At 39.8% G+C, this 26009-nt stretch overlaps 3 protein-coding genes across 4 annotated transcripts in view; 2 read left to right on the top strand and 1 right to left on the bottom strand.

Annotated features, from left to right (window-relative positions):
• Positions 1-725: 725 nt before the first annotated feature.
• LOC117402855 (paired mesoderm homeobox protein 2-like) lies at positions 726-3749 on the top strand. 2 transcript variants are annotated; one of them, XM_034004435.2, is made up of 3 exons: positions 726-915; positions 1905-2125; positions 2902-3749. In XM_034004435.2, the coding sequence occupies exons 1-3, from the start codon at positions 729-731 to the stop codon at positions 3280-3282; spliced, it is 789 nt and encodes a 262-aa protein (XP_033860326.2). In that variant the 5' UTR covers positions 726-728; the 3' UTR covers positions 3283-3749. The 2 variants fall into 2 exon arrangements, with proteins under 2 accessions (XP_033860326.2, XP_058880687.1); XM_059024704.1 differs by lacking the exon at positions 726-915 and adding an exon at positions 977-1115.
• A 124-nt stretch (positions 3750-3873) lies between these two features.
• LOC117402473 (multiple coagulation factor deficiency protein 2 homolog) lies at positions 3874-10891 on the bottom strand. Its single transcript, XM_034003652.3, has 4 exons — positions 10762-10891; positions 8010-8185; positions 7222-7381; positions 3874-6210 (listed from the first exon to the last, which is right to left on the bottom strand). The coding sequence occupies exons 1-4, from the start codon at positions 10849-10851 to the stop codon at positions 6079-6081; spliced, it is 558 nt and encodes a 185-aa protein (XP_033859543.2). The 5' UTR covers positions 10852-10891; the 3' UTR covers positions 3874-6078.
• Positions 10892-20272: 9381 nt separating this feature from the next.
• The window catches only part of LOC117402476 (tetratricopeptide repeat protein 7A-like), a 110965-nt gene continuing 105228 nt past the window's right edge, over positions 20273-26009 (top strand). The window contains exons 1-3 of the mRNA XM_034003664.3: positions 20273-20434; positions 24475-24638; positions 25410-25578. Coding sequence (XP_033859555.3) covers positions 20305-20434; positions 24475-24638; positions 25410-25578 — 463 coding nt within the window. The 5' untranslated portion in view covers positions 20273-20304. The remainder of the gene's footprint in view (positions 20435-24474; positions 24639-25409; positions 25579-26009) is intronic.

Raw genomic sequence — 26009 nt, 5'->3', positions numbered from 1 at the left:
TTAATGATAAATGTACCTCTGTTTGACAATACCCATCAGACAGCGTGCCACCTTCAATGTGACAACGTATCGCTTTCTGACGTTACACAGGTCAAGTTTTGGTATGCGTTCCACATTCTGACGATGTACCACTTTCTAACACTACACCATAAACAAATGTTTTACCAGTACACAGTACCATAGTCTTTCATTGGGTTATGGTACACAAACAATCATAACACGACTTTGAAGGTTAATAATATCCAAGGCAGTTATCTTTGTTGTGTTGTATTGCGTTTTTTTTTTGTTTGTTTTTGTTTTTGTTTTTTTGTTTCCTGTGAACGACTGTCTGGTCTCTATTGTGGGGTTTTTTAAAACGGTCCGATAAATTGGGAAAGTCATAAATAAGCTATGTGTCGCCTTTTTTTACCTAATACGTTTAAATTGAGGGGTTTCAATGTAGGCTCATGTATCAAGTTGTTTTGTTCAACCATTAGCTGAGAATCGTGCTGTGTAAGAGGCAATCTTATAATCAACCGTTTTGAATGACAGGATAGCAAGTGAATCGAAAACAATTCGGAGTAGACGTTTTGCAAAAGGCAATTGAACATAATTAGCAGATGTGTATTGTGAACTAATTGCCCGTGAAATGGTTAACAAAGGGATGTAGTGTTTAAGAATCAGAAGCGCATATATTGTTAAAAAAAACAAAAAAAAACAAGAGCGCTTCAATGTTATGACAGAGCCGCATGTGCCCGATGTGGAAACGCGTAATTACGCTTTTTGATCAGCTTTTTGTCAGGGATCTGTGGCGGTGGTATTTCATTACGATACAGACTGTTTTTTTTTTTATCCCCCGTGTAGTTCACTTGATAGGGTGTGTTGTGTTGCCTTTACTCGTTGGAAAGTTGACCAATCCTGAACACAAAGCGAAAGGTATTAAATTGTCATTACCCTGCCTGCTCGCCTGGACGTTTTCTATTGACTTCTTCTGCTAATGACGGCCACTGTAAGAAAGCCCATAGTCCTCTCGACAAATTAGTCACTTTTGATGGCTTTTGTTCCCATACTGAACAATATCCTCCTAGCTGTACTACACTGTTCTCACGATATTGAATTGTGGAGGCTAAAGCCAGGTGATTATCAAGTTCCCATCGGGTAGGGAGGTTGGCGAAGTAACACTTAATCCACGGATATTTCCAATGGAATGTTCACTTTAGGTTTGTCCTGTTGTCACCAGAGATTTCTACTGCGGGACTACCTGTGTGTTAGTATGGATTTAGTAGGTGTGAGTCAGATTTAAAAATCACAAAGTCTTTCTTTGATAAAATGTGTTGCAGCATGAACTATTAAAGCATGAATCACAGTGCTTTAAATGCGAGTCATTTACTAATTGCATGTATAGTATGGTTTTGAACAAAGCCATCATAATAGCTGTTTACACTGTATAACAAATGGTGTTGAATAATAATAGTAAATGCATTTATTTGCACAACAGAGGTACATTATTGTCTTTGGGTTGTCTTTACGTTGTTCTCCGACGCTGTAGCTCTGGGTGGCTGCACGGTGAGTCTGCAGTGTGTAAAAAAGCGGTCGGCTGATGGCACACGCTTCGGAGGACAGCATGTGCTCGTCTTCGCTGCTCCCGAGTCAGCGCGGGGGTGGTAGCGGTGAGCTGAGCTAAACAAAATAATTGGACACTACTAAATTGGGGAGAAAACAACAAAAAAGGAAAAAAGAAATTACAGTATTGGATGTGGATAAACCACCAGTGACCACTACTGCAGTCTAAGTCCTGGAAGCTTTTGTGTAGTAAAAAGCAAGGGCTATGAAGGTCTGTGATGCCAAACACATTTTGGATGCGTACAAACTTGAAGTGGTGTTGCTGGTGTAACCCAGCTGAACCCCCATGCACTTTGTTCCAGATGTCGACGGCCCCTACAAGAAGTTTCCTGCAGGCCCCGGGAGCGGCTCTTTGCTCACTCGAGCTCACTATCCGACCCCGGCTCGCAGGCGCCATCGCACCACCTTCAGCCAGGAGCAGCTGGAACACCTGGAGGCTGCGTTCAGCAAGAACCACTACCCTGACATCTACTGCCGGGAGGAGCTGGCCAAGACCACCAAGCTCAACGAGGCTCGCATTCAGGTAGTCATCAGTGCAGGGTGTGGCTGAGGAGCGGTGCATGTGACCAGGAAGAGATCCACCACTGCCGTGTGCCTCTGCACTACCTTAGACAGCTTGGAAACAAAGCAGGCCACACCTGTTATGACATTCAGAATTGCAAAAAGTAAATCAACCAATGAGGATTAGGACAGATTTTGTAATACTGACCATTTAATTGAATTATTTGGGACTTAAAACAGGCATGGAGGCACTTTAATTTATTATTATTATTTATTTCTTAGCAGATGCCCTTATCCAGGGCAACTTACAATTGTTACAAAATATCACATTATTTTTACATACAATTACATTATTTTTTACATACAATTACCCATTTATACAGCTGGGTTTTTTACTGGAGCAATCTAGGTAAAGTACCTTGCTCAAGGGTACAGCAGCAGTATCCCCCACCTGGGATTGAACCCACTACCCTCCGGTCAAGAGTCCAGAACCCTAACCACTACTCCACTGTTATAGCTTTCATTGACTTTATAGACTACCCTATAAATAAGTATTTACATTTTAGTGTCATACTGAAAAAAGGGGTATTGATGTATGTATGTATGTTCTTGAAATGTATTTGTTTACGACTGTAAGTCGCCCTGGATAAGGGTGTCTGCTAAGAAATAAATAATAATAATAATGTATAGTGTTTTAGATTAGTTTTGTGGTTATAGAGCAATCTTCAGTTTTCAGTGGAGATATCTTTCCTACAAATGTAAACAGGTGAGCTAACTATGAAGTCTTTTTTTTTTCAGGTGTGGTTTCAGAACAGAAGAGCTAAACACCGTAAGCACGAGAGAGCCGTGCAGAAGCCCATGACCCCCGCTGTGATCTCAGCCTGCAGCAGCCTGATGTCAGGGTTGTGTCCAGTGAACACGTCAGCGCGCCAGTACCAGTACCCCCACACCATCAACCACCTCCCACGCTTTTCCTCCATGGCAGCAGCCAGCTATGGGCCACCCCCGTCCGTCAGCCAGTTCAGCTGTGCCAGCAGCCACCCTCACCTCCCCCCAGCCGCGGCCCCGCCCAGGCAGCACGAAGACTGGTACAGCCCCCTGCGTGCCATCAGCTCCCCCACATCCATGCTCTCCCTGCCCCCCATGCCAGGCTTGGACCACTCCTCCCACTGGAATTAAAACTGGCTTCAACAGAGCCTCCCTCTTCCCTCCCAGCTGAGTTCTGTGAAGCCTCCACTTTTATGAGCTTAAAATTCACTGTAAACTTCCACTACTGGTAAAACCATACTAAATTGAATTGCATTTGTTAACTGGCTTTTTGATTATTTAAAGGGAAATGCAGTGAACCAGTCAGCCTGCCAGTCTTGTGCTTGTGCTACAATGTAAATAAAATAAAGAAATGCATCCATATAGAGAAAGAGCTTTGCGCTTCCACCTCTTAAAAATATATTTAACGTAATGGAACAGGGCTTGGAGCATAGCATGAACATACTGTGCAGTCAAGTTGCTTTTGTGCTGTCTCATTTTTCTGTTGTTCTACATTCCTGCTGTAGGTTGTTTTGTTTTAATAATATTTTACATCTGTTGTTTCCCTCGCCTCAGAAACACCAGATAAGCTCCTTGATAAATGAAACACTCATTTAAATCCTGGGATAAAGTCGCTTTGAAATGTGTTTGTGTAAAGTAGTTGAACAAAACTTTAGTAAATCTATGGGAATGACATTAAACATGTTAATAAATTAAAGTGATGAAAAAAAATTGAAACGTAAAAACTTGTTTTCTAGTTTAATTAGACTGGATTAAATTATTATACCAGAACATAGCAAGTAAAGCATTACATTATTACAAAACAGATGGATCACACTTAAAAGTCAAAACCACTGGGCCGGACTTAGGATATTTGTACTGCAGTCCAAAGTATGTAGTGCCATAAATGGATGAAGAAGACGATGTAGATTTTGCTCTAATCAAAGTTTTAAAATCCGTTTTCGTTGCTGCTTATTACAACTAGTTAGAACTATAATTTGTTTCCCTTTTCTTCTGCTGAATATATTTTCGATGTTGGTGTGTATTTTATACTTTACAATTTGAAAGATGCACACATGCATTTATTTTTTTGAATTTGCGTTAAAGATAATAGCGCAGTTGCCCAATTGTGCCACCAGGTGTCATAAAGCACCACGTTAGAATCTTATTCGTATGAACTGTACAGAACAGTCTGTGTAATGGAAGGCAGCAGAGACCTAGTGATTTCCAAAGATTTAACTCAGAAGTTAAACATGGTCTTCTTTGTTTTCTTTTAAAGCCTGTTTTGAAGAACATTCACATCAACTGTGTTTCTTTAATATACTATACAGCAATGTTGTGAATAACAATAGTTTTTTTTTTTTTTTTAAATCTATCAAAACAAAACAGGAAGAACATTCTTTAAATAGTTCATGAGCTGAAGCTTTGGGAATAGGGCCCAATGTGTTGTATTTAGGACAGGCAATGTGGCTATTTCTCCCACCAACAGTCCCTCACCAAACTTATCTGCTAGAAACTAAAACTAAATCACTGAAACCTTTCATTGTATTGTGACAAAATGTGGCACTTGTGACATAAGCTTCCCTCTCGACCACGGAACTGAGGTTTTCCGTAACACTGTGGAAATTACCAAACACCCTTAGTGAGGAAGTAAGTGTTTGTTTATATATTAAAATAGGAATATTTAATAAAAGGCAAAAAACAGAGGGACAGTTATATATATATATATATATATATATATATATATATATATATATATATATATATATATATACACACACACAAGTTATATTTATGCTTATATAACATATGACTAACTGTACAGATTTGTCACAGTATCAAAATAAAGTCACAGTATGGAGGGTATATTTAACATTCTGGATCAAATCCCCCAAATGAATATTTTAAAATACTTGACAGAGCTTACTATTAATGTTATTTTTTTACAAACACAGTGTATTGTTTAAAAACAAAAACAAAAAAAAACAAAAAAAACCTAACTATTTTACAATTAAGTATACAAATGGTTTCAACTGTCAATATGGCTTTATCAAACACGTATAAAAACCTGGGCAGTATTCAAACACACAGCCATGTGTACCAATGCCACAGAATCACCGTCCTCCTGTTTGATTTCAAGGACAAGAGAAAGTGTGACAGACGGGTCATCTGATTAATGCTGCACTATGGAATTCATTTACTAGGTGTGCTAGTGATAAACTGGGCCTGGGCCTGGGACCCCCCAAAGGAAAACTTCAACTAGGACCACCGATTCAATTCTCATTTTCCACCCAAACGGTTTTGACAAACCTGCCCAGATTCATCAACATCAAACTACCCTTTCTTGATTTTGCCTTGTCCTTCTGACAAAATGATTCTTAACTTAGAGTAAAGACCAGCAGGACATTTAAGACCTAGAAGTCTGAGAATTCCTTAACAGATTAACAACTTTCTCATCATATTTATAATCTAAAACAAGATGAGGAATATGCTGTTTTTTTTTTAATTAATATATTGTGCTACTACCCTAACATAGCAGCGTATGTGCCAACACTCAATTCATAAGAACCTCCAATTATTAGAATAAACTAATACAGTATATTGGAGCCTCTGAATCTCAAATACTCTATTATTAGAAAACTGCCTTTGTCATCACCTTAAATATACTGAAGGTTGGTTTCACAGACCCTGAATAGCAAAGATCTTGGTTTACCTACGGTAACATTAGGAAGTCCAAGATTAGTGCAAATTGGAGTCTGTGAAACCAAGTATACATATATAACGATACTGTAATGCTCAGCTCCAGACTAAAATATTTTTTAATTTCAAATATTTTGGTTGTGTTATTGATTTGGAGATTTGGAGAATGTGAATGCTGGTGTGACTGTGAAGTAGTTCCTGCTTGAAATAGGTAAAAGGCTAAACCATTTTATTTGTAGGTATTTTTTTTCACGCCAACGACTTAGCAAACTCTGCATAATCAATATATCCATCGTTGTTCTTGTCATCATCTCTCAGCACGTCATCTATTAAACTAATGAGATCCTCTTCATTCATTTGATGGCTATTTTCTCCTCCTTCCTGATTAAACAAAAACAAAACACACACATAAGTAACATACTGTACAGTTCCCCTGCCAAGGGTTTAAACATCTACAAATGTGAGCATGTGGTTTTGAAGAGACTAATGAGAAGCCAGAACTCGCACACAACTTGACACTCGTAAATGTGTCTCCATTGTATAGAAAATACAATGCATATCATTTAAAACGCAATAGTCAACCGGACTACAATATGTAGCACTTTTTCTTAATGTAAAAATCATACAATTCCATGAGTACCAATCCAGGGATGTCCCATCACAGTCTTGGAGGGCCATTCCACTCCAGGTCAAATTATATAATTAACTACTCCAGGTTCTGGGTGGATGATTAATTGGTTCAATTAAAACAACTTAGGGGGCTCCCGAGTGGCGCATCTGGTAAAGGCGCTCCGCGTGGAGTGCAGGATGCGCTCTATAACCTGGACGTCGCCGGTTCGAGTCCAGGCTATTCCACAGCCGACCGTGGACGGGAGTTCCCTGGGGGTGGCGCACAATTGGCCGAGCGTCGCCCGGGGGGGAGGAGGGTTAAGTCGGCCAGGGTGTCCTCGGCTCACCGCGCACCAGCGACCCCTGTAGTCTGGCTGGGTGCCTGCGGGCTTGCCTGTAAGCTGCCCGAGAGCTGCATTGTCCTCCAACGCTGTAGCTCTTGGGTGGCTGCATGGTGAGTCCGCAGTGTGAAAAAAAAAAAGTGGTTGGCTGACGGCACACGCTTCGGTGGACAGCGTGTGTTCGTCTTCGCCCTCCCAAGTCAGCGCAGGGGTGGTAGCGGTGAGCTGAGCATAAAAAATAATTGGCCATTCCAAATTGGGAGAAAATAATAAAAATAATTGGCAACGACTAAATTAAAAAAAAAAAAAAACAACAACAACTTAGAACAGGGTTGGAACACAGACTAGGAGTGGAAGTTCCAACTTTGGCCACCCCTGCTGTAATCTCAGGACTGCAGGTGAAGACGCAGTATGCTCACACACATTGGTAATGTGTACCCACCTCTCTGTGTACATGGGTTATAGCAGTGGCCAGCTCCAAGCCGTCCAGCAGGTCGTTGCCATCGTAGTCGTGCATTTTAAAGTAGTGCAGCTGCAGCTCTTGGGGCGACATGTCCGACTCAGGCTTGTCAATAACACCGTCTAAATGCTCCATAATGTGACTGAACAAGAAAAAAAAAAAAACGAAGACAAACATTTGAACTCCTCTGTACAGCAGATGCATTCTTGCTCTTTCATGCGAACTGTAACAAGCCCCACAGATGGATCTACTGGACAACTTTATGAAATCTGATTGTGTTAATACAGTTAATACTCTTTAACCAGCGACAGGGTTTCCACACCGAGTTTCCTTGTGAAGCAGCAAGAGATTGGTTCTGCAGTACCAGCACATCTTGTGGCTTAGTGCTACTATAATACTGTAGCACTTTGACACTGAAAGTAAAAAGGCTGCAGTCTTATGACATTGCCTTAACTTTACAAAATGATACAATGTCTAGCTTTAAGAATATGAAATGAAAAGCAAAAAATTCTTGCAGTAAATAAACCTGTAATTTTAAAATTACAATAAAAGCACTGTTTACCGGTTTCTCAGCAAAACAAAACTCTGAATATCAGGTATTACTTTTTCGGTATGATAACGTTCCCAGCATAGTCAACTATCATGTTTCCATTCTTACTGCAACATGTTTGTCCATCCATAGCAAGGTTCTTTACAGTACTACTGCGCTTTACACTATATACTATACAATCAACTGATATGTTTCTCAAAGAAACCAATACTATACGTACTCTCTGTCCTGCACCATTTCCCTGTCCAGCCTGATATTGGGCCGATGCCCCTCTCTCACCACATCTGGGTGAGCAGGGTCTTGACCACTGGCAGAGAGAAGGCAGGAGATGAGAAGCAACAAATTCAGCATCCGCCATCTGTGAACTGTACCCTCCTGCAACATGATCCCAGGTACCTGAAACAAGAAACATCCCAGACATCGCTCACATCAATAGCAAGCTATACATAACTGTACCCTCCTGCAACATGATCCCAGGTACCTGAAACAAGAAACATCCCAGACATCGCTCACATCAATAGCAAGCTATACATAACTGTACCCTCCTGCAACATGATCCCAGGTACCTGAAACAAGAAACATCCCAGACATCGCTCACATCAATAGCAAGCTATACATAACTGTACCCTCCTGCAACATGATCCCAGGTACCTGAAACAAGAAACATCCCAGACATCGCTCACATCAATAGCAAGCTATACACACACACACATAGCTGTGATCCCAATATGTACAAATATAACAAATTACAGGTTTCAGTAACACAAAGGCTACCGTGGACTACATTAACATTGTATTGAATAGCTTAAGATAAGTTCATGCAAATTTCCTAGTAGGGCAGGGAATGAGAATAAGCAGTTTAACCCATTTCAGGTTTTTAGCGTGATTAACCACAGTGTACAAGCAACAAGCTCAAGCGTGTTCCATTAAACTCATAGTTAAACCAGGAATGGATCCAACTCCAGTGCAATGGGAGTCTTATTTTCATCCCTGCAGGGGTCAATATTTGGACCATTAAAACAAACTTGGAACCCCTTTTAAGGAAACCAGTATGCAAGCACTTCTAAAACATATAGCTGCGGCCGTAGTATTTCACATAAAGTTCCATTCTGGCATCCGACAGAATGCAATGCACACCTCCATCAGACCTGGTACAATGTTCACTTAAACCAAAAGCAACAGTACATGTCTGACCACAACCAACATTAGCACTGCAGTGAGGTTTGAAGTTTGAAAGAAACATAAAACGGCAACTGTTCAATGTGGAAATGGCTTTGACCAACACAGACCTTAAAGCAGTACACATTCTATGAGGAATGTGTTCTAGTAACAAAGCTACAACAGTTACATGCTGTCGTTTTCTCCACTTCTTTCTAAATACACGAAGAAAACGGCAAATGTTTAAAGCTTCCACACACCAAAGTTTATTCATTATTTATTTTTTTGCATTCTGAAAATATAGCCGTTTTTGTTTCATATTATTTAACTTTGAAAATACTGAAAGCAGAAAACTAAATCTGGCTCAACATCTTTGCCACTTCCTGATCAGTGTGCCTTGTTTCTGGCTGCAGTTCCACATAGATAACCATGTACACCAGGATAGTTTAGACTTTTCACCTCGAATCGCAACGCATTCTGGTATGTTTTACCTGTCACAGGTACCTTTCAAAACAGGACTACATGTACCAGAATGCATTGCAATGTGAGTTGAAAAGCCTGAACTGTCCTTTTTTACATGGAGCCATATGGTAACCCTATTCAAAGTGAAAACACATTCTGGAAAACTAAAAGATCATTCATATATATATATATATATATATATATATATATATATATATATATATATATATATATATATATATATATGGTGTTTTATTAAACTTTAACCCATTTGTAAATCTGCATTCATTACCAGGAATTGTACTTAACCCAAGAAACCAATATTTGTTGTTTGCCTCTGATAAACCCGTCAGGGTCATTTGTAGTACACAGTCCTCTCATCGAGTCACAAACACATTTCTGCACATTACACGTGAATGGGTTAGGTGAAACTGCATCTCGCTTGTTTAAAAAACTTAAAGATCAGGGTTGAGTTGTCCAATTCCAATTCTATTTAAAAAAGAATTAACAATTCCAATTCCATTTCAAAAGGAATTCACAATTCCAATTCCTACTCCCTTTTAATCAATTCCAACACACCATTTAACAAAATTGCAATTCGCTGTATTCTGTTAAAATGAGCTTCTCACAGACAGTGGTAACAAATTAGTTAAATTGAAGTCGCTGTCAATTACATTTGCTTCAAATGAAAGCAGTTGAACAATCAAACAATGTTATTTTGTGTCTAAAATACCAAATTCAAATTCCTCTCAGAACCTTTTCTTTAAACGATGAGTAGATGTATTCGTCTACCAATATTACCTGCTAAAGCGATATTTTGCACTGCGTTTTGATGCTGGTTATTAATAAACCCGCATCTAATCAGCATAGCAGAAGAATCATTTTGTCAATATCACTTCAGTAACGATTGAGTTCCAGTACAGCTCCCGTGGTTGTTTCGTTGCTATTTTTAATTCGGTTTTTATTTGTGTAATTTAAATTTTTTATCCTTTTTTGTTTGTTTGTTAAAGACAGACCTGTGCAAGACAGAACATACGGTCCGATCCAAATTCTTAACCCAGCCATTGCCATTTGGACACATTTAACTTGTTGAATATAAAACAACGAAACAGTTTATAAATATTAATAATAATAATACTAATAATAATAATAAAATTAGATCTCCTAAATGAACCCATACAGACCATGCTGACACAGCAAATCCGTCATTTAAATCTGGACTTAATTGGGGTTCAAGTGCTTTTCGTTTTTTTTATTTACCAAAAACATACAACGATATAAAGAAAATACATGCAGCCATAGAACTCTTTATTTACGCTGACAACACAAAGTACAACTCAAACAAAACATACCTCCAGTTTTTTCCTATAACTGACAACACAACAGCGGTTCACCAGGTTATGAAAAAGGTTTATTTTTGTCTGAGCTAGCTTGGTTACCATAACGTGTGACCCTTGAACCGAGGGACACGAAGCTTCATTCTGATTGGCTAAAACTGAAAACCACGTGGGCTATTTGTTGTCGGCAGACGCCACTGGTCCCTTTAACTTAGTCCACGTATAACTAATTCCCAGTTGAAGTGAGTGGGAGAGGTGGGATTCAATACCAGCAGCAAATCAGCGCTCCTCACTGGGTTTTTGAGCGAGCCAGGCTAGATACGGGGTCTGCAACGAATACGATGATTGCAACTATAGTTTACAAATACGTTTCAATATCTTTAAATTAAACTGTACATTGGAATTCATACGGTTTATTTTATTTATTTATTTATTTATTTTTAATTATGTATTTTTATTTGACATATTTCAACCCGTTTCAATTCAAAATCCAGGAACTGATTCATGCACATAAACCGCCTTGATATGCTTGTTAATTGTATAGCACTGTTTGATTAGCGAAGGTTTTGAATACTTTACGGCTGGCATCCTTACAGAGCAGGTGGATCACAGTGTACATATACAGCAGACAAGCTGAATGGATTTACTGTGATTAGAATGCTATAGGCGTTCTAAACAAAGACTGTTCACAATAACAATCGGAAGCTCCCTTTTGCATAGAGCATAAGTATGCTTACCACCTTCCATAGTTTAGCCTTTAGTGTACTCTAGGGCAGCAGTGTGGAGTAGTGGTTAGGGCTCTGGACTCTTGACCGGAGGGTTGTGGGTTCAATCCCCAGTGGGGGACACTGCTGTTGTACCCTTGAGCAAGGTACTTTACCTAGATTGCTCCAGTAAAAACCCAACTGTATAAATGGGTAATTGTATGTAAAATAATGTGATGTCTGTATAATGTGAAATAATGTATAATGTGATATCTTGTAACAATTGTAAGTCGCCCTGGATAAGGGCGTCTGCTAAGAAATAAATAATAATAATAATAATACTCTACATCACAAAGCAGACACCCCTTTGCCACTGTCAGTCTGAGAAACAAATAGACACGCTCAAGTAGTTCCATTTGTTTTCCACACACACAGTCGCACCCAGACCAGGTTTTACAAGGAGCGTGATTAGCTAGAGTACTCTATGTAACACAATCAGGGGTGTAAAACCAGGAACTGACCAAGCTTACGCAATGGGAGTCTTTATTTCCAAACTGTTATAATGTGCATTTTTTTTACACATCTTTACCATGGTAAACAATGAGGTTACAGTGCCTTATCGCACGGTTCTGTGGTTTACCATTCTTTAAAAATGAATGCATTATTATTTACTACACTGTGGTGCAGTTTTACACGGGTGTAATGATTGTCAAGTAGGGTCGAGGTGTTAGTTTCAGTATTATGTAGTCGTTGCACTGTGACGCATTCATTTTACTGCCACAAGGGGGAACTTGTGTTTCATTGTTCTTTTAACAAAAAAAAAAAAAAAAAATTTTAAAAAATGCTCAACAAAACATAACAATATAAATATAAACAAACATGAGGAATCTATCACCTCCAAATACAATTCCTAACTATAAACCAACATACAAAGGCAATGCCAGGGGTACCGTTACGAATTAGAAAATAAATCAAATAAACTAAAGAGATCATGTGTTTGTTTTCTTTTTTTTTTTTTTTTTTTGTTTTTTTGTTTTTAAGCATCTCGATGGTGTTGGTGTAATTCTCCATTTTTTTAAATTAAGGTAAAGTTTGGTTTATAAATTAACCATTTATTTTTATGAATACGGTATTTCCCCAAAATAATCAAAAGATTAATCACATATGTAATCTTCTGTTTCATGGCATGCACCTTTAAAAAGAAAACAAAATCTCAACACCATCAAACCTCACTTGTTTACCAAAAATAATGCTGCGTATCATTTAAAAAAAAAAAAACTTATATAAACACACTGATCAAACAGATGAAGCGGTTTCTCTTTCAGTATTACAGAATATACCATTATAATCTATGCCCATTTTAAACCTAGCCAAAACACTTTTTGTTGGGTAGATCCTAGGAACAATATTATAAGATACTTCTTTAACCTTATTGATGAGACAATACCTATTAGGGTTCTTCCCAACTTTCTTCCAATCTAGATAACCAAACACTGAGCTCCAATAAGAACTTGCATAAGGAATTGCAACCCCACTACACAGAGCTTGTATCTGCTTATTGTCACATTGATGATGCTGTATTTGAATTGCAACCCCACTACACAGAGCTTGTATCTGCTTATTGTCACATTGATGATGCTGTATTTGAATTGCAACACCACTACACAGAGCTTGCATGTGCTTATTGTCACATTGATGATGCTGTATTTGAATTGCAACCCCACTACACAGAGCTTGTATCTGCTTATTGTCACATTGATGATGCTGTATTTGAATTGCAACCCCACTACACAGAGCTTGTATCTGCTTATTGTCACATTGATGATGCTGTATTTGAATTGCAACACCACTACACAGAGCTTGCATGTGCTTATTGTCACATTGATGATGCTGTATTTGAATTGCAACCCCACTACACAGAGCTTGTATCTGCTTATTGTCACATTGATGATGCTGTATTTGAATTGCAACCCCACTACACAGAGCTTGTATCTGCTTATTGTCACATTGATGATGCTGTATTTGAATTGCAACACCACTACATAGAGCTTGCATGTGCTTATTGTCACATTGATGATGCAGTTTGTGTACATCACCTACATATAAGTTGTTTGAAAGTTTAAAAAAGCCTGTATTAAAAATAAGTTTCTCTAGGAGTTGCATCAGAGACTACAGCAAACTCCTCCGCAGTAACAGGGATCTTGAAAGTTTTCTGAAATGTAACAGTTGTCCATCATCATTGAGTAATTAACTCACTAACAAAATGTTATTATCATACCATCTTTGGAAAAATAAAGATCTATTTTTATATCCTATATCCTTGTTATTCTAAATAATGTAATTGTGTGGGGGAAAATTATATTTGTGCACCATCGTCCAATTGAGCAGTGCCTGCTTATGAAAGTTAGCTAGAGCAATAGGACGTTTTTTATTTAGATTTTAGTAAAAATTCAAGACTGCTGACATTTTGAAAGGCATCGTTTGGAAAAATGTTCCATATACATTTCTTATTTATTAGTATTATTTTTTATCCAATTTACCTTCAAAATAATATTTTAAATTTTAAAGTCTAGAAGTCTCCTCGTTCTTGTCTATTACATATTATATCCTTTTTAAATAATGAGGTTTATTTCTCCAAATGAGATTGAATACAATGTTGTCAAACTCTGCAGTTACAGCCTGGGGCACTTTTATAGAAAGTGATGCATCTCTTTTGACAACCACAAATTACATGTTCTCTTAGTTTTCTGTATAATGGGATGAAAGTTTAATCTACTTCTTTCGTTTTGGCTTTTGCAATACTGATTCCAAGATATGTAATTAAATCCTTTACTGGAATATAGCATAATTATTTAAATTCACAATTTTTTAATGCAAATAATTCATTAACTTTTAATATTCAAAGCTATTCTCTCAACAGCTTTTGCAACTTCACATTTGTCCTTTAAAAAGCTGGTGGTGTCGTCTGCCAGCTGACATCTCTTCAGTTATTTACCAAACATATTTATACCTTGGAGTGTATCTGTATTATACACAGGGCTAATGTTTGTGTGGCTAATAGAAAGAGGAAAGGGGAGACCGTTGGAACCGTTGCAGCCATTATATAGGGTTTTGATTACCTTTTGAAAATATAAAGCAAAATTTAAAAATTGTAGTTTCCAAAATAAATTACTGTTCAACTGTATCAAATGCTTTGTAAAATATGGAGTGCAAAAATCGCTTTTCTTCTCACTGCAGCAATTCCCCACATGGCTCAGGAAACCCGAAGATTCAGTGGATGTGAACCTGCACTGTATGACTCACCCTGCACACCACACAGCTGCACTCCAGGTGAGCCACTCAGGGACCCCATTGAACCTGCGCTGTATGACTCACCCTGCACACCACGCTGCTGCACTCCAGGTGAGCCACTCAGGGACCCCATTGAACCTGCACTGTATGAATCACCCTGCACACCACGCTGCTGCACTCCAGGTGAGCCACTCAGGGACCCCATTGAACCTGCACTGTATGAATCACCCTGCACACCACACGGCTGCACTCCAGGTGAGACACTCAGGGACCCCATTGAACCTACACTGTATGAATCACCCTGCGCACCACACGGCTGCACTCCAGGTGAGCCACTCAGGGACCCCATTGAACCTGCACTGTATGACACACTCTGCACACCACGCTGCACTCCAGGTGAGCCACTCAGGCACCCCATTGAACCTGCACTGTATGAATCAACCTGCGCACCACGCTGCTGCACTCCAGGTGAGCCACTCAGGGACCCCATTGAACCTGCACTGTATGAATCAACCTGCACACCACGCTGCTGCACTCCAGGTGAGCCACTCAGGGACCCCATTGAACCTGCACTGTATGAATCACCCTGCGCACCACGCTGCTGCACTCCAGGTGAGCCACTCAGGGACCCCATTGAACCTGCACTGTATGAATCACCCTGTGCACCATGCTGCTGCACTCCAGGTGAGCCACTCAGGGACCCCATTGAACCTGCACTGTATGAATCACCCTGGACACCATGCGGCTGCACTCCAGGTGAGCCACTCAGGGACCCCATTGAACCTGCACTATATGAATCACCCTGCACACCACGCGGCTGCACTCCAGGTGAGCCACTCGGGGTCCCCTAGGGAGCTGTTTTCAGTAACACATTTGATAGGTACCAATGCAGGACTTTGTTGGCATACATAAGCATGCATTTCAGCAATATTGTGTTTGCCGAGCTTTCATTAACTAATTTACGTTTGCTCTGTGAGTTATACATTATAGCCTGACAAATTGCACCCCATTTGTTTACTTTTTCACTTGCCTGACTTCACCATCGTTGTTTCCATCTGTGCGAACGGGACCATTGGTTAAGTTGGGCCTTTCCATAGAAAGTTATTTTTCTCTTTATTTCGGATTTCTTCTAGATATGCAAATGCATTATTTCTTGTTTATTATTACAGGTGTAATCCACATCTACAGTTGCAACCAGATTAATCATTCAAATAAAACGATAAGAAATATAATCCAAGACAGCTTGGAAGTTGGAATAAATAAAATTAGTTCAAGATTGTGTTAAATGCTCTATATTTAATTTGGCCTTTTTTTTTTTTTTTTTTTTTAAACAGACTTTTACTGTGGTAATTTAGTTTGGGTTTTATGTAAAGCTAAACAGGAAGCAATATAAATGTATTTCTGTGTACGTTTTCAGGAAATGCTTGTATTAGGAGTTTTATTATAAACATGGAGTTTAGGAATTGGGTCAGCGCTGTGAGTAAAGGTTTGAGCATTTCTTTAAAGTTTGAAAGCACTGGGTGGCCCTGATAAAGTACCGCTCCGAGTATTTAACAGCTTATCAGCTGTGTAAACACTCCTTGTATATCTGATTACCTTGATGAACAGCAGTCTGGAGCGAGCGGGCTGCTCTAGCTGAAGATGCAGGGGTGTTTTAATACCCATATTGCACACAATAGCTCTCATTTTCATAAAGTGTGACAGAGATCGAATGATTCTTGGTGTTAGATCTCCCTCTCGACCTGTGAGGGCACTGTGTAAAAGGAACAGAGTACCCTTAACTAAATGGCATGACAATTTATTCCGTAGGGTAGGTGGAAGTCGGTCATTTAGGAAAGGGGCGCAGCTACAGTATCCAAACTCAGTGACCCAGACGGTAAACGGTGTGGCATCCGGGGATTGGAGGAGCGGATGCGCTCGTTACCTAGGGGTCATGAGCGAGGATATAAATAGGGGACATAGTGTAAATCAGTGCTGCCCAAACCCGGTCCTGGAGAGCCCCTATCCATCAATTTCTTAACACCTGGAATAATTTAATTGTGATCAATTAAGCAGGTGATTTATTAAATGAAGTCATTTAGAGATCATTTGGTACAAAAAATGAACTACCCTTTTCAGCCCTCAATGGCCTGGATTACATGCTGGGAAAATGTCACGACTTATCTGTCTACTGTCATGATTTATTTAAGGTGGTACGGCTGAATTATAATTTTAGATAATTTTGGTTAGTTTAATTTAACAGTTCCTGCTTTGAAACTTCATTTTGTATTTGATTTTTATATAATGTATTAGATTTGTATTCAAACATAAACTAAACATAAACCAAAACTAACTAAAATTGTAATTCAGACCGTACCACCTTAAATAAATCATGACAGTAAACAAGTTATGACAGTTTCCCAGCATGTAAACTGGCCCAATGACCAGAGTTCCCTTAACTGAACACGTTTTTGCTTAATTGATCAATAACTTCCATGTGTTCCAGGTCTTTAGAAATTAGCGATTTAGGGTGACCTACAAAACTTACTGGATAGGGGCTCTCCAGGTGTTTGGGGAGCACTGGTGTAAGTGATCTGTTCCTTTGTAAATGGTTAGAACAACCTAAAAGACAGCTGTTAAGTGAAAACGTGAGTGTTGTGTTTGTTTGTTTGTTTTGTCTTAGTAATAACTGTTTGTTTTGTTTCTAAAGACTACTAACACTATCCAGAGCTGCAGCCACAGGCCAGCAACAAACCCGCACACCAGCACTTCCCTGTTTCACAAACGAAGCTCTAGTTTCATGCACTAAATAAACACTGTGTTTGTGTTCTGTGTTACGTGTGGGTGAGGAAAGAACAGGACTTTTTGTTATTGGTTTCGGGTCAAACCCGAGGATTACAAACGCTGCATCACTTCCAACATTTATTATTTATAGGGGTTTGCCCTAAGGCTCTGGACATTGAAAAAACAATAAACACCCTTGCACCTGTTAATCATTGTCTGTGTATTTTGTATCCGTTCTGCACTGCACACATCTGTAACCATTCACCACTTTGCCACACAAAGTGACAGGGGTTAGATGCTGTGAGTGTTTTCTCTTTCACATTTATAAACAAATTAACACACGTTTCCATCAATGTAAACAGAAACAAAAATCTCTCATGACAACCAGTGTAGGTGTAGATTTGCTTTCTAAACAGAGATGTTTCAGTCAGATAGGTCACCACCAAGCCCTGTACAGTAAAACCTGTCTAATCCAGCATCTGTTTGGACCGAAACATTGTGCTGGATTATACAGTGTGCTGGATTATACAGTGACTGGATTACAGAGGTGCTGTAAAATCTAATACTGTACCCCAAAAAAGTATCATTGACAAACTATTTGAACACTTTAAAAAAACCCATTGCTGTACATACAGTTAAAGAACTGTTCAGGTATACCCAGTAATTCAAGGATTGTGTTAATTTTAATGTAATATTTTCCATTATGTGAAAAAAGGATTTTACTATAGATGTACCATTCCCGCGCAACATACTTTATTATAAACTTAGAAAGACAAACACACATTTTGCATTGATTTTAAACAAAAGAGACTTAGAAATCCAGATTCCAGAATTGATTGGTTCCGGATTATAAAGGGGATCACACCATACATTTCAATAGGGATTTGGTCGGGACCTAATGTACAGAATGCCGTATTGTACAGAATGCCGGTTTATAGAGGGGCTGGATTAGACAAGACTTTACTGTAGCTACCCCACCCCTCCCATTTCCTCTTCCCGATTTCCCAATGTAACTCTTACCCCAAAGTTCCTCCATTCACCAGCAGATGGCCCCACAGTACTCCAAAATGTCAATTTACTGCATTCCTATCTTGACACCATAGTGACATTGAACACCCTGTTGAACTGTTGCCTTGTTCTTCCAAGAATTGCTGTGATATTAGATTTTACCTCAAGAGGGCAAACATGGAAATACAAATAAAACTACACTAGCACAAGCTCTGCAGACGCACCTTAATCCCCTTAAGTGAGATACAGTAGCCGATTAGGACAAATTGTGTGGTGGCTTTAGGTTGTTGATTATAATTCACTAACGGTTAACCTGAAACCACCAAATTTGTCAGGAATGGCAATAAGGCCCAGTTGCGTAGCAGTTTGATCCATGCCTGAATTAGCTATAAATTTAATAAAACACACCTGTGCTTGTTACCTGTACACCGTGGCTGATCAAGCTCATAGTAAAACCTGGAAAGGGTTAAACTGTTATGTAACAGGAGTCCTATTTCCATCCCTGTTTGTTTCTCCAGAGGCACATTACCATAAAAGCAATACAATAGCTATAACAGTTCAGTCTGTCATTGACAGGCACTGATTTTATTATTTTCATTGCAGAAATCAAACCCCCCTTCCAGAAGATTTTAGAAAATGAGACATTATAAAAGATGTACTGACAGGTCATCTGAAAAGATCAGACTGTACCCATGTAATCACTTCAGAGCTGGCACGCCCTGGCAAGCTTGGACCTGGGTGTTTTTGATTACTGTAGCTGGAGGTTTCAGAGAAACAGTAATCTGTAGTTTCTGAGAAACAGAAGACACTGTAGGGAACTCATGAGCAAACTGTCAACATAAAGGGGACCCAGGGGATTGTTCAGGCTTTCATACAGATGCACTGCATTTAATAGCCCTGGTGGAAATTCCTAGTCTAAGCTGCTGGGTTTGAACTGGTTGAGGAGCTGGTTCAAAACAATGTCCTTAAGATTCCCTTTACTGTAAAGTTCTCCAGGTCAAACTACTGTCTACAGTCCTATTTTATTAATTTGACAGATCTTCTAGAAAGAGAATCCCAGAGCAGTAGAGAATCTGCAGTGGTTTATAATGGTACAGTGTTGTTTGTAGCGGTATGTAATAGCCCTTTTTGGTCTGCTGTGATTACTGTTAGAATAAGCAGTAATGTAGATTAAAACCAGAAACCAGTCTGGATAATATGTATTATTGCCAGCCAGGGTATTGTAATGAACTCCAGAATAGACTGTAAACCCCGCTATGATTTATGGTGGAAACCGTTTTCAGTATGGGAGTGGTGGGGATGAGGTGAAGGGATAGAGAGGAAGGGGAAGCTTTTATTTTACAAAATATTTTACAATATTTTACTTATTCCCTACTTATGTGAAAACAAAGATTAAAATGTCCATAGAACGTGCAATGCCTATGAATACATAAAGATGAGTCTTGATTAAAAAAACATTCAAACAAAAAACAAAACAAAAATGAAATGGAGATAATAATGGAAAACATTCCTAATGCATTCTCAGTTTTAAAGTTTAGTTAAGTTTTGAATAAATTACCGATAGGCCTACCCTAAATTGACACGAAAGCTATTAATTCCACTGTGACGCGGACCCTACGCTATGGTATTAAATTTTAAAAAAATATCCAACTATGATAAACTACTACTTCCAGCATGCAATGTCTGCCGCACACATGCTCAGTGTAAAAGTTAACTTTTTGACTAGTTGTCACACAGTAAGCAGCGAGTGACTTCCTTGTTTTAAGAGTACACGTATTGTACTCGGAGCACCATGGCAGCGCGAATCTCCTTCTCCCAGTACCGACTGGAGGCTGAAATTGAGAGATGCCGGGGCGAGTGTCAGTGGGACAGGATCCCAGAGCTGGTCCAGCAAGTGAACCTCGCCAGAATACACGAGCACGGTGAGTGCATTTGTGCTCGGCACAATGACTTTTCTTCAATGAAAACTATGTTGAAAGTACATTCGTTACAGTGCACGTCTCAGTGCACGTCTCCAGTTTTGTTGCTCGTTCTGTGTGCTGAACTTTGTACTGCAATTCTGTTAAACCAAGTGACTTGTACTTTTATGCAAATAGAAATCACATGCAAACTTTTGACTTGTTCAACAAGGTTACTGTTACCTGGCTTGGCGTGCAAAGGGAACCCAACGGACTATGTATGTCAAATGCAACACTATTAACGAATGCATCAAGTACAGTATATCAAACAATAGCCTGTCAAATAGGCTTGGCTACTTACTACTTGTGGTACCACAAATTATAGTAAAATAATTTAACACATGCTATGCACAAGATTTACAAGTTCATTTTCAGGTTTTGTTTTTTGAGAATACATTTGCACACAAACCCGCGCTTTTACGTAGTGTAAAATATACAAATACTAAAATGTCTTTAAAACCAGTTGAGTGTAGATTTTGATTCATTATTAAAACGTTTATATAGCACGGGTCAAGTTTTATCTTTGTCTGTGATTTTCAATACTTGGCTGTGCTTAATCAAGCCTTCACCACGCTTTTCCAATGCTTTCTTTATTTACTGCAAGCTGCTGTGCTTTACCGTGGCACCCCGCAGTAACCCTAATAACAGTGTCAATGCTATCAACGAACATTTGAGTTTTGTGCATTATTTTACATACTGTAACATGCAGCGGTATATTATTAGCCCAGGGTGTGCCTTCATTGCATGGTGCAAGATGCAGCAGGACTGGACTCGTGAATGGGAATATTTGTCATAACAAGAATAAATATAGCTTAGGGATACATACACACAGTACTGTGCAAAAGTTTTAGGCAGGTGTGAAAAAATGCTGTAAAGTAAGACTGCTTTCAAAAATAGACATGTTAATAGATTATATTTATCAATTAACTAAATGCAAAGTGAGTGAACAGAAGAAAAATCTAAATCAAATCCATATTTGGTGTGACCACCCTTTGCCTTCAAAACAGCATCAATTCTTCTAGGTACACTTGCACAAAGTCAGGGATTTTGTAGGCATATAGTCAGGTGTATGATTAAACAATTATACCAAACAGGTGCTAATGATCATCAATTCAATATGTAGGTTGAAACACAATCATTAACTGAAACAGAAACAGCTCTGTAGGAGGAATAAAACTGGGTGAGGAACAGCCAAACTCAGCTAACAAGGTGAGGTTGCTGAAGACAGTTTACTGTCAAAAGTCATACACCATGGCAAGACTGAGCACAGCAACTAGACACAAGGTAGTTATACTGCATCAGCAAGGTCTCTCCCAGGCAGAAATTTCAAGGCAGACAGGGGTTTCCAGATGTGCTGTCCAAGCTCTTTTGAAGAAGCACAAAGAAACGGGCAACGCTGAGGACCATAGACGCAGTGGTCGGCCAAGGAAACTTACTGCAGCAGATGAAAGACACATCATGCTTACTTCCCTTCGCAATCGGAAGATGTCCAGCAGTACCATCAGCTCAGAATTGGCAGAAAACAGTGGGACCCTGGTACACCCATCTACTGTCTGGAGAAGTCTGGTCAGAAGTGGCCTTCATGGAAGACTTGCGGCCAAAAAGCCATACCTCTGACGTGGAAACAAGGCCAAGCGACTCAACTATGCACGAAAACACAGGAACTGGGGTGCAGAAAAATGGCAGCAGGTGCTCTGGACTGATGAGTCAGAATTTGAAATATTTGGCTGTAGCAGAAGGCAGTTTGTTCACCGAAGGGCTGGAGAGCGGTACACGAATGAGTGTCTGCAGGCAACAGTGAAGCATGGTGGAGGTTCCTTGCAAGTTTGGGGCTGCATTTCTGCAAATGGAGTTGGGGATTTGGTCAGAATTAATGGTCTCCTCAATGCTGAGAAGTACAGGCAGATACTTATCCATCATGCAATACCATCAGGGAGGCATCTGATTGGCCCCAAATTTATTCTGCAGCATGACAACGAACTATCTTCAGCGTAAAGAAGAACAAGGAGTCCTGGAAGTGATGGTATGGCCCCCACAGAGCCCTGATCTCAACATCATCGAGTCTGTCTGGGATTACATGAAGAGAGAGAAGCAACTGAGGCTGCCTAAATCCACAGAAGAACTGTGGTTAGTTCTCCAAGATGTTTGGGCCAACCTACCTGCCGAGTTCCTTCAAAAACTGTGTGCAAGTGTACCTAGAAGAATTGATGCTGTTTTTAAGGCAAAGGGTGGTCACACCAAATATTGATTTGATGTAGATTTTTCTTCTGTTCACTCACTTTGCATTTTGTTAATTGATAAATATAAACTATTAACATGTCTATTTTTGAAAGCATTCTTACTTTACAGCATTTTTTTCACACCTGCCTAAAACTTTTGCACAGTTCTGTATATATATATATATATATATATATATATATATATATATATATATATATATATTCTAGTCAAAAACTGTTCATAACAATTGACTATAAATCTTATACCGGAACCGGTACAATCCAACTTTTTTGGTTAACAGAAATAAAATGCTGATCCAGTAAACCGTCAATGTAGGATTTTTCAAAATTAGAAAAGAATGATAGTTGGGGCTTATTTTCTGGTCATAATTTTTCTTCGGGTTAGCCTATATCCGCACATAGGCTACTTTGCCTTTACCTGGATCATTGCGTACAAATGTATCACTTATTAATAGTATATATATATATATATATATATATATATATTATAATAGCTACATACTATTAATGTAGGTATCTGCAATGCTAATAAGTAATCGACAAGAGGAAATCAGGTGGGAGGGTAGGAGCCGGTCTGTCTCGGGTTTAACCCTAAAAATCAGACCCTATTGGTAATTGTACCAAATAGGTTTGTTGAAAAAGATAGGTTTGTTTTCTTTAATGCTCCGGCTTCCATTTCTTAACTACCTGCTATGTTTGCAATACATGTGGGTCTTATTACAGAGGTAATTTACCAGTCTTGATATTGTAGTGAACCAGCTTTTCAGGAAACAGCAGAAGGAGAAGAGACGAGACTAAATAAGGTAGCTGCGGTCCGGAATGGCAATTCTTTATTCAGTTGACAGGACTCTGACAGCTGTACGCAATCGCACGGCAAGCTTCCCTACACTCTGCCACGAGGATCTCAGTCGAGGTGCAGCCTTTGATGTTGGTCTGTGGGGGCCCGTCCGTGGCAACCCCTGCAGACTCCAGCTCCCGCGAGCGATTGCAAGCAGCCTCCTCGCCCCCTCTTTGCTCCGCGTACGCAGGAGTTGCAGGTCCTGCAGGGCGCGTGCTGCTGCTGGCGAGACAGAACCACAACAGCGCAGCCCCAGTATCCCGGACTGCAAGCGTGTTACAATATGTTTGGCACTTGAGATAGTGGCCTTGATACTGAATACAGGGGGTAGCCTTAATATTGAAGGTGGCTTTACATTGCTGTCAATAGGACCAAGCCTGGACTGTAAAAATGGGGTCGTAATTGTGAGTGAGTCATTTTACTGAGGCCTAGAGTAATTGGCTTGTACTGTATGCTTTATATCTATCTATCTATCTATCTATCTATCTCTATCTATCTATCTATCTATCTATCTATCTATCTATCTATCTATCTATCTATCTATCTATCTATCTATCTAGAAAGAGAGAGATAATTCAAAAATAGCAAACAGCTAATTGTTAAAATAGTGAGTTTTCAATTGATCATTTACTTCCGTTCTTTATTATCAATCTATCTATCTATTCCTCTATCTGTCCCTCTATCTATCCCAAGCTAATCTATGTCTTTAAAGTTATGAATAATCTACAGGAAAGGATACAGGATTTGAGGAAGTTATTATACTAAAGCAATGGTCACTTAAAAAAAAGGAATGGAAAATGAAACTTTAAATAGAAAAAGTATAAATAAGTGGTGTGAGTGTTTCCTAATGTTGTTGGTTTGTATTGGCTCTCACCGCAGAGCTGACTTGCCCTTGTTGTTGTTGCTGCATGGCTGCTGTATTTCAGATGACTTTGGGATCCTGCTGTTGGCTGAGTCCCTGCTGGAGGAGTGTCTCCAGGAGAACACAGCCCAGCTCAGAGACTGCACTCCATTAATGGAAGAGAAGCAGCCCAAGCTGCACCAAGCCAAGGCACACCTGAGCACCATTCTGAACAGAGGCAAGCTGCAAGTGAGTAGTGGGGTCCAGGCAGCCAGTGGGGAGTGGCTATTCGCTGCTACCTTCTGTCCCTGTGAGACTGAGCACACCTGGGTTAGGGGAGAGGAGGGGACACGTACACTTATTGACCTGTACACAGTACACACACATGCTCGTCGGCCCTTGCTGACTGGTTTTAACAGATATACACCGATATAACACGCCCAAAACAAAGACAGAACCAGACATTGTCTAGTGAACACTGAAAAACACCAGAGACGACCGCTTACTTTGTGTTCACTTCCCCCCACTCAGTAACAGAGTGGTGTAGAAGCATAGCAAAGAGTGCTAAAGCATGGCAAAGCAGAGGTAAGCATTGTAAAATGTTGTAAAGCCCTGGCCGGTATAGTATTGTTATTATTATTATTTATTTAAAGCGACTTAAATGTGTCACAGGGCAGTACAGGGTTACAGTGCAATATTTAAATACAGTGTAGTTTACAGTAAGTGCAGATGCAACAAGTTAGGATTAAAACAATGTATATCTACAATGACAAAGTAGTAGTGCAATAGTGCAAGGATAGTGCATCAGCCTAGGATCAAGAGATCTACTTGTTTAGTCTTAAGATTTGAGTCTTCAGAGACCTGAAGTTCTCTGGTAGCTAGTTCCAGCACAGTAAATCATATTAATGAACATAACAAACCATGTTAATCGATGTCAAATGCATAGTGTAACCATGGGAACAAATACACACACAAGTAAAGATTGAAGGTAGCATCGCTGTGATTTCTTTGCTTCCCCAGCCGAAGTACCTGACTGAAGCCATGCTGGTTCTGGCTAAGCTGCACTACGTCGAGGGCTCCCCGAGAGATGCGCTCAGCATGTACGCCCGAGTGGGGCTGGAGAGCTTCGCCATGGAGAACCAACAGCTCTACCAGAGCAGACTACTGGCCGAAGCTCTGCTCATTAAAGGTAGGCTCGCTCGCTCGCTGCCTGCTCCAAAGTGCAAGCAATCACATGTCTCTTAAAACCACAAACAAGCCACTCACTCCCTTTGGGGGTTCATCTGTTTTCAGACCATCTTCATTTGTGGAAAAAACCAATAGCTCTGCATGAACATTCCTGCAGTATTGTGAATTTATTGTACAACAAGTGCAATGGATGGGAAAAAGAGTACACAACTTCAATCAAACAGATAAATTCAGGGAATTACTTTCCTTAAATCAAGCTGAGGCGCTAAGGAGGTCACACTGTGGTTGATCCCTGGAGCCAGCATCACTGCCGTTGTGTGTGCTGATGTGCCAGGGAAGCCACAACTAGGCTGATCTCTGGAGCCAGCATTACACGTAAGCCATCAACACCAGGCCAATAGGAAATCCACATTACCTGGAGAAAGAGCGCTG

The sequence above is a fragment of the Acipenser ruthenus genome, chromosome 5 (genome assembly GCF_902713425.1).
Source record: "Acipenser ruthenus chromosome 5, fAciRut3.2 maternal haplotype, whole genome shotgun sequence".
Lineage (NCBI taxonomy): Eukaryota > Metazoa > Chordata > Actinopteri > Acipenseriformes > Acipenseridae > Acipenser > Acipenser ruthenus.
Note: the sequence above shows the minus strand (reverse complement) of the source record. Positions and strands in the feature narration are given on the sequence as shown.